The sequence below is a fragment of the Procambarus clarkii genome, chromosome 94 (genome assembly GCF_040958095.1).
Source record: "Procambarus clarkii isolate CNS0578487 chromosome 94, FALCON_Pclarkii_2.0, whole genome shotgun sequence".
In the NCBI taxonomy this organism is placed as follows: Eukaryota; Metazoa; Arthropoda; class Malacostraca; order Decapoda; family Cambaridae; genus Procambarus; species Procambarus clarkii.
This window is the reverse complement of record NC_091243.1, coordinates 1,916,157-1,930,351: the sequence shown is the minus strand read 5'-3', so window position 1 is coordinate 1,930,351 and position 14,195 is coordinate 1,916,157. Positions and strand designations below refer to the sequence as shown.

General features: G+C 42.1%; 2 protein-coding genes across 2 annotated transcripts in view; both read left to right on the top strand.

The window, feature by feature from the left end:
- LOC138359951 (uncharacterized) overlaps positions 1-1,706 on the top strand; it is a 31,325-nt gene extending 29,619 nt beyond the window's left edge. The window contains exon 6 of the mRNA XM_069319825.1: positions 1,060-1,706. Within this exon, the coding sequence (XP_069175926.1) occupies positions 1,060-1,706 (647 nt within the window). The remainder of the gene's footprint in view (positions 1-1,059) is intronic.
- A 7,498-nt stretch (positions 1,707-9,204) lies between these two features.
- On the top strand, positions 9,205-11,949 carry LOC138359950 (uncharacterized). The gene is made up of 2 exons (XM_069319824.1): positions 9,205-9,535; positions 11,333-11,949. The coding sequence occupies exons 1-2, from the start codon at positions 9,205-9,207 to the stop codon at positions 11,947-11,949; spliced, it is 948 nt and encodes a 315-aa protein (XP_069175925.1).
- Positions 11,950-14,195: the final 2,246 nt, after the last annotated feature.

Here is a 14,195-nt window from a genome sequence, read left to right as displayed (position 1 = left end):
CACCCGTTTCGTGAGGGTAAAAACTTGAGTCGCGGACCACCTGTTACCACAATTTCAAGTGTGTGACCATCATGGAGGCCTTTCAAACGAGAACATTCCTCAGTATGGAGCGATTCCGGTGTGAACAAATGCGTGCAGACACGTTTGGGGGGGTTTGCCTGTTGAATGGCTCTCCCCCTATTGAATTAGCAAGCGACGGATTTTACTATACAAAATCCGTCGACTTTTGTGTCTGCGCCTTTTGTTACACGCTAATACAGGGGTGGATGCAGGAGGACATCCCGTGCAGCCGTCATGAGACTGTCTCACCCCACTGTCCATTCTTCGGAGGTAGACCTACTGAAAATGTCTGCATTCCAGTAACAGACATTGCCTTCCCCTATGGAATGGATTTCACCTATTCCATCCTACAACTCGAAAGTGGGAGTAGAGCAGATAACAAATGTAAGTACTCCTTGCGAATTGTTTGAGTGTGTGATCTCTCAGACTCTGAAATTAACTTTGGTGAAAGTGTGTATACTAATTTGTGTCTGTGAATAGCTTGTTAATATGTTTTACCATTTTATGATTGTGTGTTTTGCCACAATAGCTATCTTTTTCATGTTATGTTTACAGGAAGCATGAGCATATTATCATTATTATTATTAATATTATTATTCACTGTGGATAATTGTAGGTGCTGTAGAATTGGCTGGTGAAAACTCTGGAATTCTACCATTCTCACTACCCGTCTACCGAGAGATAATGGGGTATAAGGCTCGCTTTTCATCACTTGGAATCGTCTGGCCAGATAAGCTGGGGAGACGCACCTGCAGAATTGAGCCGTGCAGACTTTTTCTCATGTGATGAGTAATGGAACATTAATATTCTTCTTCTTCTTCTTCTCATTATTATTATTATTATTAGAGCTACTCTTAATGTGTTAGCATTACGACGTGTGGAGATTGGGGAGCAGAGTGAAAGTTATGCTGGTGTGATCTGCCTTAGTACTGCTCTCATTTATTTATTTATTTATTTATTTATTTATTTATTTATTTATTTATATATGTTTTTTCTTAGGAGTCGGAGATCATGTCCTGTGTTTTTACTGTGCTGGAGGTATTGCGAACTTTGAACCTTCATATGACCCCAGGACACTCCAGGCTCGATATTATCCACAATGTATATATCTCAATCTCATGAAAGACCGCACTGTCATTAAGAGAGTGGTCCCCTTTTTCACTCCTCGGTGGAGAGCTGCTTCTGCTACTGCGGGTGTTGCCACCGCTGCTATTGATGTAGCTAGTGTTGGTAATAGTAATAGTAGTATTAATATCTCCCCTGGTGAGAGTAGAGTTAAGCCTAGTACTAGTAAGGTCGCTGCTGAGGAGAATAGAGGAGATGCAGGTGGTGGTAATAATAACTTACCACATTTTATGAATGCAGTTGAAGAGGGCTTATCCCCAAGCCTCTTAACGGGAGTTTGGGGTTTAGGCAATAATAATAATATTAATAATAATAATAATAATAATAATAATAATAATAATAATAATAATAATAATAGGACGGCTGACTATGATGATCTCATGGGTATGATTGGAAGTATTGATGATGCGGTGTTTGCAGGCATTTCTGTGGATGGGAATATATTGCTTACAGAGAGTCAACAACAAGGTTTACTATCAGATGTTGATATGAATCTATTCCTCAGCCCTCAACTCAGTTGACACCAACTCCCATATAAGGTTAGAGCTCGAGATGTGAGGAACACATCCTCAGTATCTCAGTTTGTAATAATAAGTAGTGACGAAGAAAATTTTACCCCTCTGCGAAGGATCAGAGTTGGGGGATGATCTTAATAGAAGTAGCTATATTGATAGCACAAGCAGCGATAGTGATAATGGCAGTGAAAAATATAATATCTATACCACCTCTTCCTAAACGTCTGATGAAACAATGTATCAATCGCTTGCCTATAGACAAAAAAATAAAAAAAAGGCTGAAACTTCACTCGTGAGAGTGTAAAAATCGTGATGTGTTTTGCCGTAATGTGTTTTGGGATATTATCTACTTTGATTCAGTAATGTTTGTTCTACCTTGATAAAAATAAAAATATGTACCTACAATATGTTTAGCAGTTATTGAATAAAAATATTAAGAGTGGTGAACATTCTATTTTCATTGTCCCGCTATGATAACAACAGTCTCTGCTTTTGCTGACCTAATGAGGGCTAACGACTGGAGAGGCGAGCTATCAACTCCCAAGAGAGAGACAGACAGAGAGAGAGCGCGTGGATGTCGGACGGGGCTCGCAAACAGGTGGCAAATGACACAAAGCTAAATGGCTAAATGTCGGGCTTGGTCCTTATTATCATTTAGTTGTACATAAGCCGATATTTCCGCTTTCATGATGAAAGACTACGCACAATGATAAACTGACTCAGTTTGTTTTTAATCATGTTGATCTTATTTCACTATTGTCTCAGCTGGAGAGATGCTAAAAAATGTACACACAAGTAAATGATTCCCACATTCAGTAAACACTTACTGACTTGACTGGCTAAATGACTGAGTCAGCATAGACAGGCTTGATGTTCGTATTATTATTATTATTAAAACTTATTGATGAAAAACTTTAAACAAAGCTAAAAAAAAAATGTGTACGCACAAGAAATCATTCACACATTCAGTAAACACTTACTGACTTGACTGAGTGAGACAACAACATATAGACGGCACTGATGATAATATTATTATTAATTTAAAGATGTAAAACTTTAAACTACAATAGAACATGATTACCACATTCAGTAAACCCTTACTGACTTGACTGACTGACTGACTGAGACACCATATAGATAAGCTTGATGATCGTATTATTATTACTTTAAAGATAAAAAATGTACACACAAGAAATGATTCACACATTCAGTAGACACTTAGTGACTTGATTGAGTGAGACAACAACATATAGACGACATAGATGATAATATTATTTTCTTTTTTGATGTAAAACTTCAAACTAAACTAGAAAATGATTACCACATTCAGTAAACACTTACTGACGTGACTGACTGACTGACTGAGGCACCATATAGACAGGATTACTTTAAATGGTATTTGGACGAAGACGGGCTAGCAGGTTTACTTTAATTAGTATTTGGATGAATAAAGTATTATTATAAGAAGATTGAATACTGTCTTACGACGAGGTTCGTTACTCTTACAAGTTATTTGAGGAAAGAACGATGTTTGCACATTTTTTAAAATCATTATTATTGTCATTGTAAATGGCTTAGTGTTTAATCTATATAAATAAAAATGGAAATGTTCGTTTGTTCAAAATCGCTGATCTCCGAAAGTTCTACACCGATTGCTTTGAAATTTTGACACAAGGTTCCATTCGCATCCGAACAGGTTTGTTTTTGTATACTTATTATATAGATGTCACGTTTGTTACGAGAAAAAAACATGCTTTTTGGATAAACTGTGTTTTTCATGAGAGGAAAATCTTCGAAACCCCTTTGCCGATCGCTTTGAAATTTAGACTCAACGTTGCATACGAATAGGAGCGTGTTTTTATATACTTAATATATAGATACCACACCTGTGTCAGGTAAAAACTTTTTTTTTTTTAAACAGCGCCATCTGTTGGACGTAACAGCAACACAAGCTGTGATCTCCAAAAGTTCTTCACTGATTGCTTTAAAATTTTGACTCAACGTTCCATTCGAATACGTATATGTTTTTATATATACCTACTATATAGATGCCACACCTGTGACAGGTAAAAACGTGTTTGTTTGAAAAGTAGTGCCATTTGTTGCACGTAAGGGCAACACACGCTATGCTAAATTTGTTATGATTCCATTTCAATGTTTCCAGTTATATTGATAAATTGAATTTTCATTGATTTCGATTGATTTTCATTTTGATTTAATTATTTTGTGTGACATTGCGTTGCAATTGAGCTGTGTTGTTTACCATTCCGTTTATTTCCTGAGTATAAATATTGATGCCACACCTGTGACAGGTAAAACCATCCATAAAAAAAGCGCCATCTGTTGCATGTAAGAGCAACACACATTATCTATATTAATAAAAATGGAATTGTTCGTTTGTTCAAAATCGCTAATCACCAAAAGTTCTTCACCGAATGCTTTGAAATTTTCACACAATGTTCCATTCGCATCTGAGCGGGTTTTATGTACATATTATATAGATGTCACGTCTGTGACGGGAAAAAACATGTTTTGTTTTTTTAAACTGTGTTTTTCATGTTTTTTTCAAATGAGGGAAATCTTCGAAACCTCTTTACCGATTGCTTTGAAATTTTGACACAATTTTGCATTCGAATAGGCGCGTGTTTTTATATACCTACTATATGCCTGCCTCACCTGTGACCGGAAAAAACATGCTTTTTTTGAAAAACAGCGCCATCTGTTGGACGTAAGAGCAACACATTTTATACTATATATCTTACGATATCATTACAATGTTTCCAATTGCATTGATAAATTGAATTTTCTAAGATTTTTGTTTATTTTAATTTTGATATAATTATTTTGTGTGACATTGTGTTGGAATTAAGCTGTGTGCTTTATCATACCGTTCGTTTCGTGAGTATAGTTTATTTTTGTATTTTTTTCATTTCTTTTCATTTCGTTTGGTAACTGTTGTTCTTATTTTTTCAGTGCAATTTGCTGTGGAATTGAGCTGTGTGGATTGATTTGTGCTTGAAGTTTTTTATTTTTTTTTTATTTTTACATGCAAAGCATGCAATTTAAATACAATAAAAACAATACATAATACAGAACAGAACAAACTAAAACAATAGACCACTGGCCAGAAGGGCCGACAGCATAGCACAACAAAACACAAACACGATAAATGCATAGAAAAACACAGCATACATCAAGGCACAAAACATAAGACAATGGCAAACTAGCCATTGTAACATCACAAAACAAAACCTTCACAAAACAAAACATACATCAAGAGGCATAACAGAAAACATTACAGGACAATCACAATACACTCCACACAAAACATAAAGAACAAACACGTACAACAGGTAAAGCAATATGAAAACACCAGGTCAAACGTACAGCATAAACAATACAGGAATAAAAACACCCACACCAAGCCATCCGCCCCGTAACAAAGGGCGAGGCCAAAATAAACAATAAAAATAAACAAGCAAAATACGCACACCTGAAAACAAAACAGGTACAAACACAACAACATACATGCACTGGCCTGAAGGACCGAGAATAAAACACAACAGAAAGTACATCAAGAAACATAACAAGACAATTCAGCACAAAACAAATTAATACAAATTTATACAAAGACACTAAATACCGGCCTGAAGGGCAGATAACAAAAACACAACAATGAACATAAACATAATGAAACACAGGAAAAAGAAACAACAATACCGGAAATACAAGAAATACAACAAAACAACGGTCATGAGAACAAACATAACACCGGCCTGAAAGGCGCACAATAGGTACAACACATTGCAAACAAACCACAGGTCCAAGCACACACCAAACGCACAGCAAGCACACAGAATACTCAAAATTCTCATACTTATCCGGCCACTCCGCCGAAGGGAATCGAACACAATACGCCTCCCAAAGTAACATGACGTCCTCCGGAACAGGTATATTATGAACCGTACGAGGATCAGGCATCAACTCCGGCACACCCACAATAAAACACCGAGCCCGCTGAACCCAGATGGAAGAAGGGCACCACGGAACAGGACGCACGCGGTCAACAATTTCAAACTGCAAAGGATTCTTATCATCATACGCAACGTCGGAGGCCAAGACGAGAGGGAGAGGCTCTTTCCCACGAGGCCGGGCAATGGGCAGCGCACTGGGAGCCTCCTCGGATGCCTCACAGGGCCCCGCGTCAACCACCAGACGTTGTACCTGCTAGGACCCCCACGCTTGGCATCCTTCTTCAGCACCAGCTTGAGACCTCGGCTCGCACCAGAACCCTCACCACCCACGTCTGTAGGAGCAACCACCCCCCACTGCGGAGAACCTTCTGCAGGAGAAAGAACAGGAGGTAAATCATACGCACAGCCATCGTCAACAGCAGACACATGGACGTCAGCAACCACCAGCGACGTAGAGCGCGAAGCACCCGGAACCGCCACATCATTGTCCGAAGCTCCACCCGCGTCGAAGTCCTCCACATCAGCCCAAGCAGTAGAAGAACGCTTGGAACGCTTGGGGACTGACCGCACATCCTCACAGCCGAAGGCGGACCCAGAACCACGGGCCACACAAACTGGGCGAACCGACGCCCGTCGCAGTACGGCAGCAGCCTCAACCACAGGGGGAACCGGGCCGCACACAGCAGGACGCTCCGCAGCCCCCCCAACACCCAGCACAGCCGTAACACCTGGCGAGGGTGCATGACCAGGCGCATCAGCAGGAGACGAGGAAGATGAAGACGACTCGCACAGACCATCCGGAAGACCCTCTGGAGCAACTGGCACAGCGAATTGACCAGCGACAGGAGCCACCGGAACACCCGGAGGGGGGACAACAACCACCGGGGGGCATGTCGGGCGATGCAGGGGGGGCCGCATCAGCAGCGAACGGGACCTGCCCCTCTTCATCTCTGGAATCCACGCCCTGAAGGAGCGGCGGGAAATCCTCATCCCGGAACAAGTTAACAGGTGCAGCAGGGGCCTCAGAGCACCCGGCAGCCTGATGCCCTAAGTGGCCACATCGGAAACAGGTATGGGGCTGCCAGGCATAATACACCCGAACGTAGTAACCCAGCAGCCGGACAGAAGATGGGATATCCGACCGCAGGCGTATACCTACGGTACGGATGTTCGTCTGCTTCCCAGCATACTTCCCCGAGAAAAGCGTGTTCACCCACACACTGATGACTGCAACATACCTCCCGAAGAAGCGCCAGAGAAGGTCTTCAGGGAACTCCAGGGGCGCACCGTGTACACTGACATAAGTCAGGGCACCACTTCGGTCCGAGAACGCAACAGAGCCGGCGCCATCCGGCAACTGCAACGAACGCCCTTCGTACCGACGGAGGAAGTCCCGATACTCTTCCTCCCGCACGAACTTGATAATCACCCGGTGGGCCGTAACAAGCTCAACTCCGTAGACAGCCTCCACCGGGACACGAAGCATGTCGCACATCACCAACTCAATGGCTGGATAACCAGCCTTACATGAGAACTCCAGTCCCACGGAATTCACCCGCAGAACAGGAGGAATTGCAAGGCCCCCATGTCGAAACTGCCACGTCAGCACGCAGCCAGGTAGGCAACAACACTGGGAGGGCAGTGACGCCCACACCACCTGGCGACCAAATGACAAACAACCCCAGCAGACACGGAGGCCGAAACACGTCCTCACTCCACGGCTGCTCAGGTCGGACCATCTGTGCTTGAAGTGAAATATTTCGTTAGTTTCTTTTTTTCACTTTGTATTTTAGTACGTATATTACCCTTTTTTATTATTTTGCAATTTTATGTTTTTCTTTTAACTTTCTTTCTTCTTTTTCAGTGTAATCGATCTGCTTTAGTTCATCCAAACAATGCCTCGTAGAAGATCACACTTAGTTCGTCGTACTCGCGGAGCAGAAGCAGTGCGACGAGTAATTGCAACTCAAACTGAGGATGAACGGTCATCAGTAAACAAGCGAAACAGACAAAGAATAGCTCAAATACGTGCCGAGGAAGCAGCAGAGCGGCGTGCAGCCAGAATTGAGGATGCACGGTTGCGAGCACGGCTATCACGTTCTGCAGCTTCAGATGTGCTTCGTTCTCAACAGAATGAACGCGACAGGCTGAGAGTGGCTAAAAGACGTCAACGAGTAACAGCAAACCGCCGTCAAATACGACTCCGTGCTCACCAATCATGCGATGTCAATCGCCTTGCATTCCGGTACAACCCAGCTGATGATTATAGTTTGAACCGGGATGTTCTCATCGGAGATATGACTGAGGTGTGTCCTTATTGCAAGGCTCTCAAATTTAATGGAGAAACGAAAGGAATCTGTTGAGCCACCGAAAAATTAAACTGCCTCATCTTGCTGAACCGCCAGAGCCATTACAAACTTTGCTTGCCGGATATACAGCCGAATCAAAGCATTTCCTATCTAACATCAGGAACAACTCATGCTTCCAAATGACGTCGTTTGGCGCAAACATCATACCAGCTCATTCCATGCCAGCTTTTAAAGTGAAAGGACAAATTTATCATAAAGCCGGCTCTCTGCTTCCGTTCCCAGATGGTCAACATAAACTCCTACAAATGTATTTCATCGGTGATGGCAATGATGAATTGAATGCATGCTGCCGAATTTCTACCGGCATAAAAAGGTCCATCGTTTCCCAGTTGCAACAGCTTCTTCACGAAAAAAACAATTTAGTGCGTTTATTCAAAACATCAATTGACATGATGCCATCTGATGCACACAAGATTGTTATTCATGCTGACAAAACGCCTGCTGGACAACATGTGCGAAGATTCAATGCTCCAACTATAGACGAAGTGGCAATTGTAATAGTCGAAGATCAATTCCAACCAAGAGACATTGTTCTTCATCGGAGAAACGATCAATTGACAAAAGTTGCAGAAACTCATCGGTGCTACGATGCCCTCCAATATCCAACATTTTTTGGGATGGTGCCGATGGATATCACTTGAACGTTAAGAGGATAAATCCAGTCAGTGGCGAGGAAACAAGTATGAAATGCAGCGCAATGAACTATTATTCATACCGATTAATGATTCGAGTGAATGAAGACAATCACATTTTGAAACGCCGTCAATTGTTTCACCAATATATCGTAAATATGTATGTATAAATCGAAACAGACGTTTCATATTCATCCGTTGAATCAGACCAAGCTTCGCTCTGAAGAATATGTTCATTTGCGAGATGCAGTTGTAAATGACGGTAATACAACTAACGTTGGAAGACTAACGATTTTGCCATCTTCCTATACAGGCAGTCCACGTCATATGCACAAGTATGCTCAAGATGCAATTGCGTATGTTCGTCACTACGGACGTCCAGACCAACTTATTATATTCACATGTAATCCAGCTTGGGACGATATACAACAGCTCTTACTTCCTGGGCAATCGCCCGTGGATAGGCATGACATCACAGCACATGTTTTCTGACAGAAGCTGAAATCCCTGATGGATTTCATGATAAAACATGAAGTGTTTAGGTCTGTGCGCTGCTGGATGTACTCAGTGGAATGGCAAAAGAGAGGATTGCTACAAGCACATCTGGCTCTATAACAAATTAACTTCAAACGAAATCGACGATATAATATCCGCTGAATTACCCAATGCCGACGTCGATAAGCATTTGCATGAAACTGTGACGAAAAACATGATACACGGACCTTGTGGTACACTGAATCCAAATTCACCATGCCTGATAGACGGAAAATGCTCTAAGCAATATCCTCGAGCATTTGTATCCAACACAGTTACAGGAAACGATGGATATACTTTATACAGAAGATCAGCAGAAGATGGCGGTAAATTTGCAACCATACAAATGAGAAACGGTGACATCGAAGTCCTATAACCGGTGGGTTGTTCCATATATGCCTTTGCTATCAAAAACATACAAAGCCCATATAAACGTGGAACACTGTAACTCCGTTAAATCGATCAAATACATTTGTAAGTATGTGAATAAGGGTAGCGACATGGCAGTTTTTGGCGTGCGGCCAGAAAGAAGTGATAGAAATGCGGTCATACATATCGATGAAATCGCACAGTATCAGGCTGGAAGATACATAAGCAGGAATGAAGCTGCATGGCGAATTCTTTCATTTCCCATACATGAACGAAGTCCAACTGTTGTTCACTTAGCTGTACATCTAGGAAATGGACAACGCATTTATTTCACAGCAGCAAATGTGCAACACAAAGCCATGAATCCACCGGCTACAACGTTAACTGCTTTCTTCACGTTATGCCAAAATGACCCGTTTGCGAAAACACTTCTGTATTCGGAAGTTCCTACATACTACACATGGAATGCCAGTAGAAAATCATTTGAACGACGCAAACGAGGAAAGCAAGTCGAAGGACATCCTGGCATATTCAAACAAACTACGATAGGCAGATTGTACACCGTGCATCCCAATCAAGATGAATGTTTCTTTCTTCGCATGCTGTTGGTAAATTTGGCCGGTCCAACGTCTTTCCAGCAATTGAGATTTGTCAACGGCGTTACACATGCCACTTTCTGTAGTGCAGGTCAAGCTCTGAATTTACTGGAGAACGACCGACACTGGGATGTATGCATTAATGACGCGTCCAACACGTCACATCCAAATCAAATTCGTGCATTGTTTGCAATCATATTGACCGCCTGCTCTCCTTCATCTCCAACAGAGTTATGGGAGAAATATAAATCGCACATGGCTGAAGATATTGTCCATCGAATACGCAAGGAAAATTCAAAATGAACATGGATTTCACAGCAGAAATCTACAACGAAGCGTTGATAATGATTGAAGATTTGTGCTTAGAAATCGCAAACAAAGTTCTCAATCAGTTGGGAATGCCATCACCAAATCAATTTGCTGCTTCTTCGTTTGATGTAGAATTGTGTCGTGAACAAAATTACAACACGGATGAACTGTTGTCATATGCGCAATCAAATATTCCTAAGCTAACGCTTGAGCAAAAAGGCATTTACGATCGAATAATTCAAACTGTCAATCACGGGCTTGGAGAAATCTTCTTCTAAGATTCGCTAGGAGGAACTGGTAAAACCTTCCTGATAAGACTGATTCTGGCAGCAATTCGATCCCAAAATGGCATAGCCTTAGCTCTTGCATCGTCTGGAATAGCTGCGACATTGCTACCAGGTGGAAGAACTGCTCATTCGGCTTTGAAATTGCCACTGAACATGCAATTCATTGAAACTCCCACGTGCAACATTTCCAAAGCATCTGGCACGAGAAAAGTATTGCAGAAATGCACTCATTCTTTGGGATGAATGCACAATGGCCCACAAAAAATCGTTAGAGGCTCTTGACCGAACATTACAAGATTTGCGTGGAAACATCAGACCATTTGGGAACGCATTTATATTGCTTGCAGGAGATTTCAGGCAAACGTTACCTGTCATTCCTCGATCGACACCAGCGGACGAAATAAATGCTTGCCTGAAATACTCTACTTTGTGGCGCCACAAAAACACATTAAAATTAACTACAAATATGCGTATCCAGCTGCAAAACGATCTTTCAGCTGATATATTCGCACATCAAATGCCTGAAATTGGAACGGAAACGTGCCGGTTGATCTGACCTCAGGACGAATTTCATTGCCTCATAACTTCTGCAATTTAGTGACGTCAAAAGAAGAATTGGTTGAAAAAGTATTTCCCAATATTCAAATCAATTATAAAAATCATGATTGGCTAAGTGAACGAGCTGTTCTTGCGGCCAAGAACAAAGACTTCTACGAACTAAACAATATTATTCAGTCTAACATCAAAAGCGAGACAGTCACATACAAGTCCGTCGACACTGTTGTGGAAGCAGATGAAGCGGTTAATTATCCAACAGTATTTTTGAATTCACTCGATCTGCCAGGGATACCACCGCACGTCCTGCAGTTGAATATCAGCGTGCCAATTATCATGTTGCGAAATATCAACCAGCCAAAACTTTGCAACGGCACGCTGCTTGCAGTAAAAAAATTGATCAGCAACGTCATAGAAACAACAATCTTGACAGGACCACTAAAAGGTGAAGATGTTCTCATTCCTCGCATTCCTATGATTCCAACGGATATGCCATTTCAATTTAAGAGATTGCAATTCCCCATTCGATTGGCGTTTGCAAAAACCATCAACAAAGCTCAGGGCCAATCTTTAGAATTGTGTGGTTTAGATCTATACACGGATTGCTTCTCACATGGACAGTAATATGTTGCGTGTTCTAGAGTCGGCAAACCAGACAATCTTTATATCTAAACAGTCAATGTAACAACAAAAAATATTGTATATGCACAAGCATTGTGATATTAAACATATTAGAAACATGCATTTTCTCTTTTCCTTCTTTTCCATTTAACCAGACTGAGCCACAGCAACGCGTGGCGGGTACAGCTAGTACCCGCCACGCGTTGTACTAGCTGTACCTGTAAGAATAAAATGATATATAAAGGGTTTACGTCCTTAACTATTTATTGCTGTTCTAAATACAGAGCGATACATATAAGTGCAAAACCTCTGGGGGACAAGTAAACACGGCGAGCCAAGAGTAGGGGGGATGGGAGTGGGCAGGCAGGAGCGGCTATTATGGGGGTATTGTGGTCATTTACCTCAGTCACATGGCAGACATCAAAGAGGTGACCCCACTCGAACGCTCGCTCCACACTATGTGATGTGTGGCCCACCCCAGTGGCTATGAGGCGTGTGACATGGGAGGAGGGGGGGCCATGTGGAAGTTATGTGAAGGCTGAAGGAGCTGGCTGGGATGGAGGGGGAGGGGTGGACTGACGAGGACACACCCCTTGTTTACAAAAGTATTATATCCCCTCGCTCACACCTCGTCTACCTCAGTCAGTCACAGCTCACCGATCAAACGGCTAGCTCGCCCAAACGTTCGTTCCACACACTCATGTGGTATGTAGCAGTCAACCTCATGCCTATGCGGCTTAACACGCTCCATGTGATAGCTATGCGCCACTCCTTACCGGTCTTGGCTGAAGGGAAAGGGGAGGGGAGGGTGGGGTGAGGAGGCCCACCCTATGTTTACATAAATATTATGGGTCATTGCCTCACAGTTCATTCGTCAGTGAGACCTCCAACCGTAAACATGCATGTATTGACATGAAACTAATGGCACCTCTTACACATGCTGATGAAGACATCGGATGCTGACACCACAGGCGGAGAATTAGTGAGAATGTTTTACGTTGTTGGTAAAATATATATACACTTCACTACACCATCTGGAACTTCCTACATAAAACAGACATTGTTTAAACACAAAAAAAAAACACGAGAATAAGAGCCGGGCTATCAGTCAAAGCTCCCAGCTGGTTGGCCCGCTTTACTCCACTCCCCCTCCCATCCCTTCCACTCCCCTCCCCTCACCTGTTTCACACGCCCTTCCCTAACCATTCACCTAAAAAAAAGTCGATCTCCTAGGCTCGTCCCTCGGGAGGGGCCCTCTTCTCTGCCCTACATATTTTTATTTAACTACTAGCAGTACCCGGCCACAGCAACCTTCTCTGTCCCTCAGTCCTCCCCACCTTCCCCCCCCCACCCCTCACCCGTCTCATCGGCCTTCCAATCATTCCCCACTCCCCTGTCCCTTTGTCCTCCCCACCATTCTCCATATCCCCATCCCCTTGTCCTCACCATCCCAAACTCCCCTGTCCCCTCGTCCTTCCCCACCATTACCCCTCTCCCTTTTCCCCCTCATCCTTCCCCCTCATCTCTCACTTCCGTCCCCTCGTCGTCCCCACCATTCACCATTCCCTCGTTCGATGCCTTCCCAAAAAGTCTGATGTTCCCATAAGAAAATTGGGAACATCAAATGATGTGCTGTTTCCATCATTGAAATATAAGAAAAACAGTAAAAAAAATGAAAGGAAAATGTGAAAAAAATAAGCTATTCTCACGCAATGTATGGTAAACAATACAGCTCAATTCCAACGCAATTCACACAAAAAATTAAACCACAATGAAAATAAATCTATAAAAATTCAATTTATCAATGCAATCAGAAACATTGAAAAGGAATTGCAACACATTTATTATAGCATGTGTGTTGCTCTTAAATGCAACAGATGGCGCTGTTTTTCAAGAAAAGCATAGTTTTACCTGTCACAGGTGTGGAATCTATATTTATACTTACGAAATGAACGGTATGGTAAACAACACAGCTCAATTCCAACACAATGTCACAAAAAATAATTCAATATAAAATAAAATAAATCAAAGTCTTTGAAAATAAAATTTATCGAAGCAATCGGAAACATTGAAAAGGATTTTGTGACATATTTAGTATAGCGTGCATGTTGCTATTATGTGCAACAGATGGCGCTGTTTTTTCAAAACCGCATGTTTTTACCTGTCACAGAAGGTTGCATATATATAGTAGGTATATAAAAAGACGCGCCTATTCGATTGCAACGTTGTGTCAAAATTTCAAAGCAATG

Excerpts from the sequence above, each read along its gene's own strand:
- LOC138359950 (XM_069319824.1), top strand. The coding sequence starts at position 9,205 with ATGAAGTGTTTAGGTCTGTGCGCTGCTGGATGTACTCAGTGGAATGGC. Across the intron at positions 9,536-11,332 it reads AAGATCAGCAGAAGATGGCG|GACGAATTTCATTGCCTCAT; the intron begins GTAAATTTGCAA and ends ATCTGACCTCAG.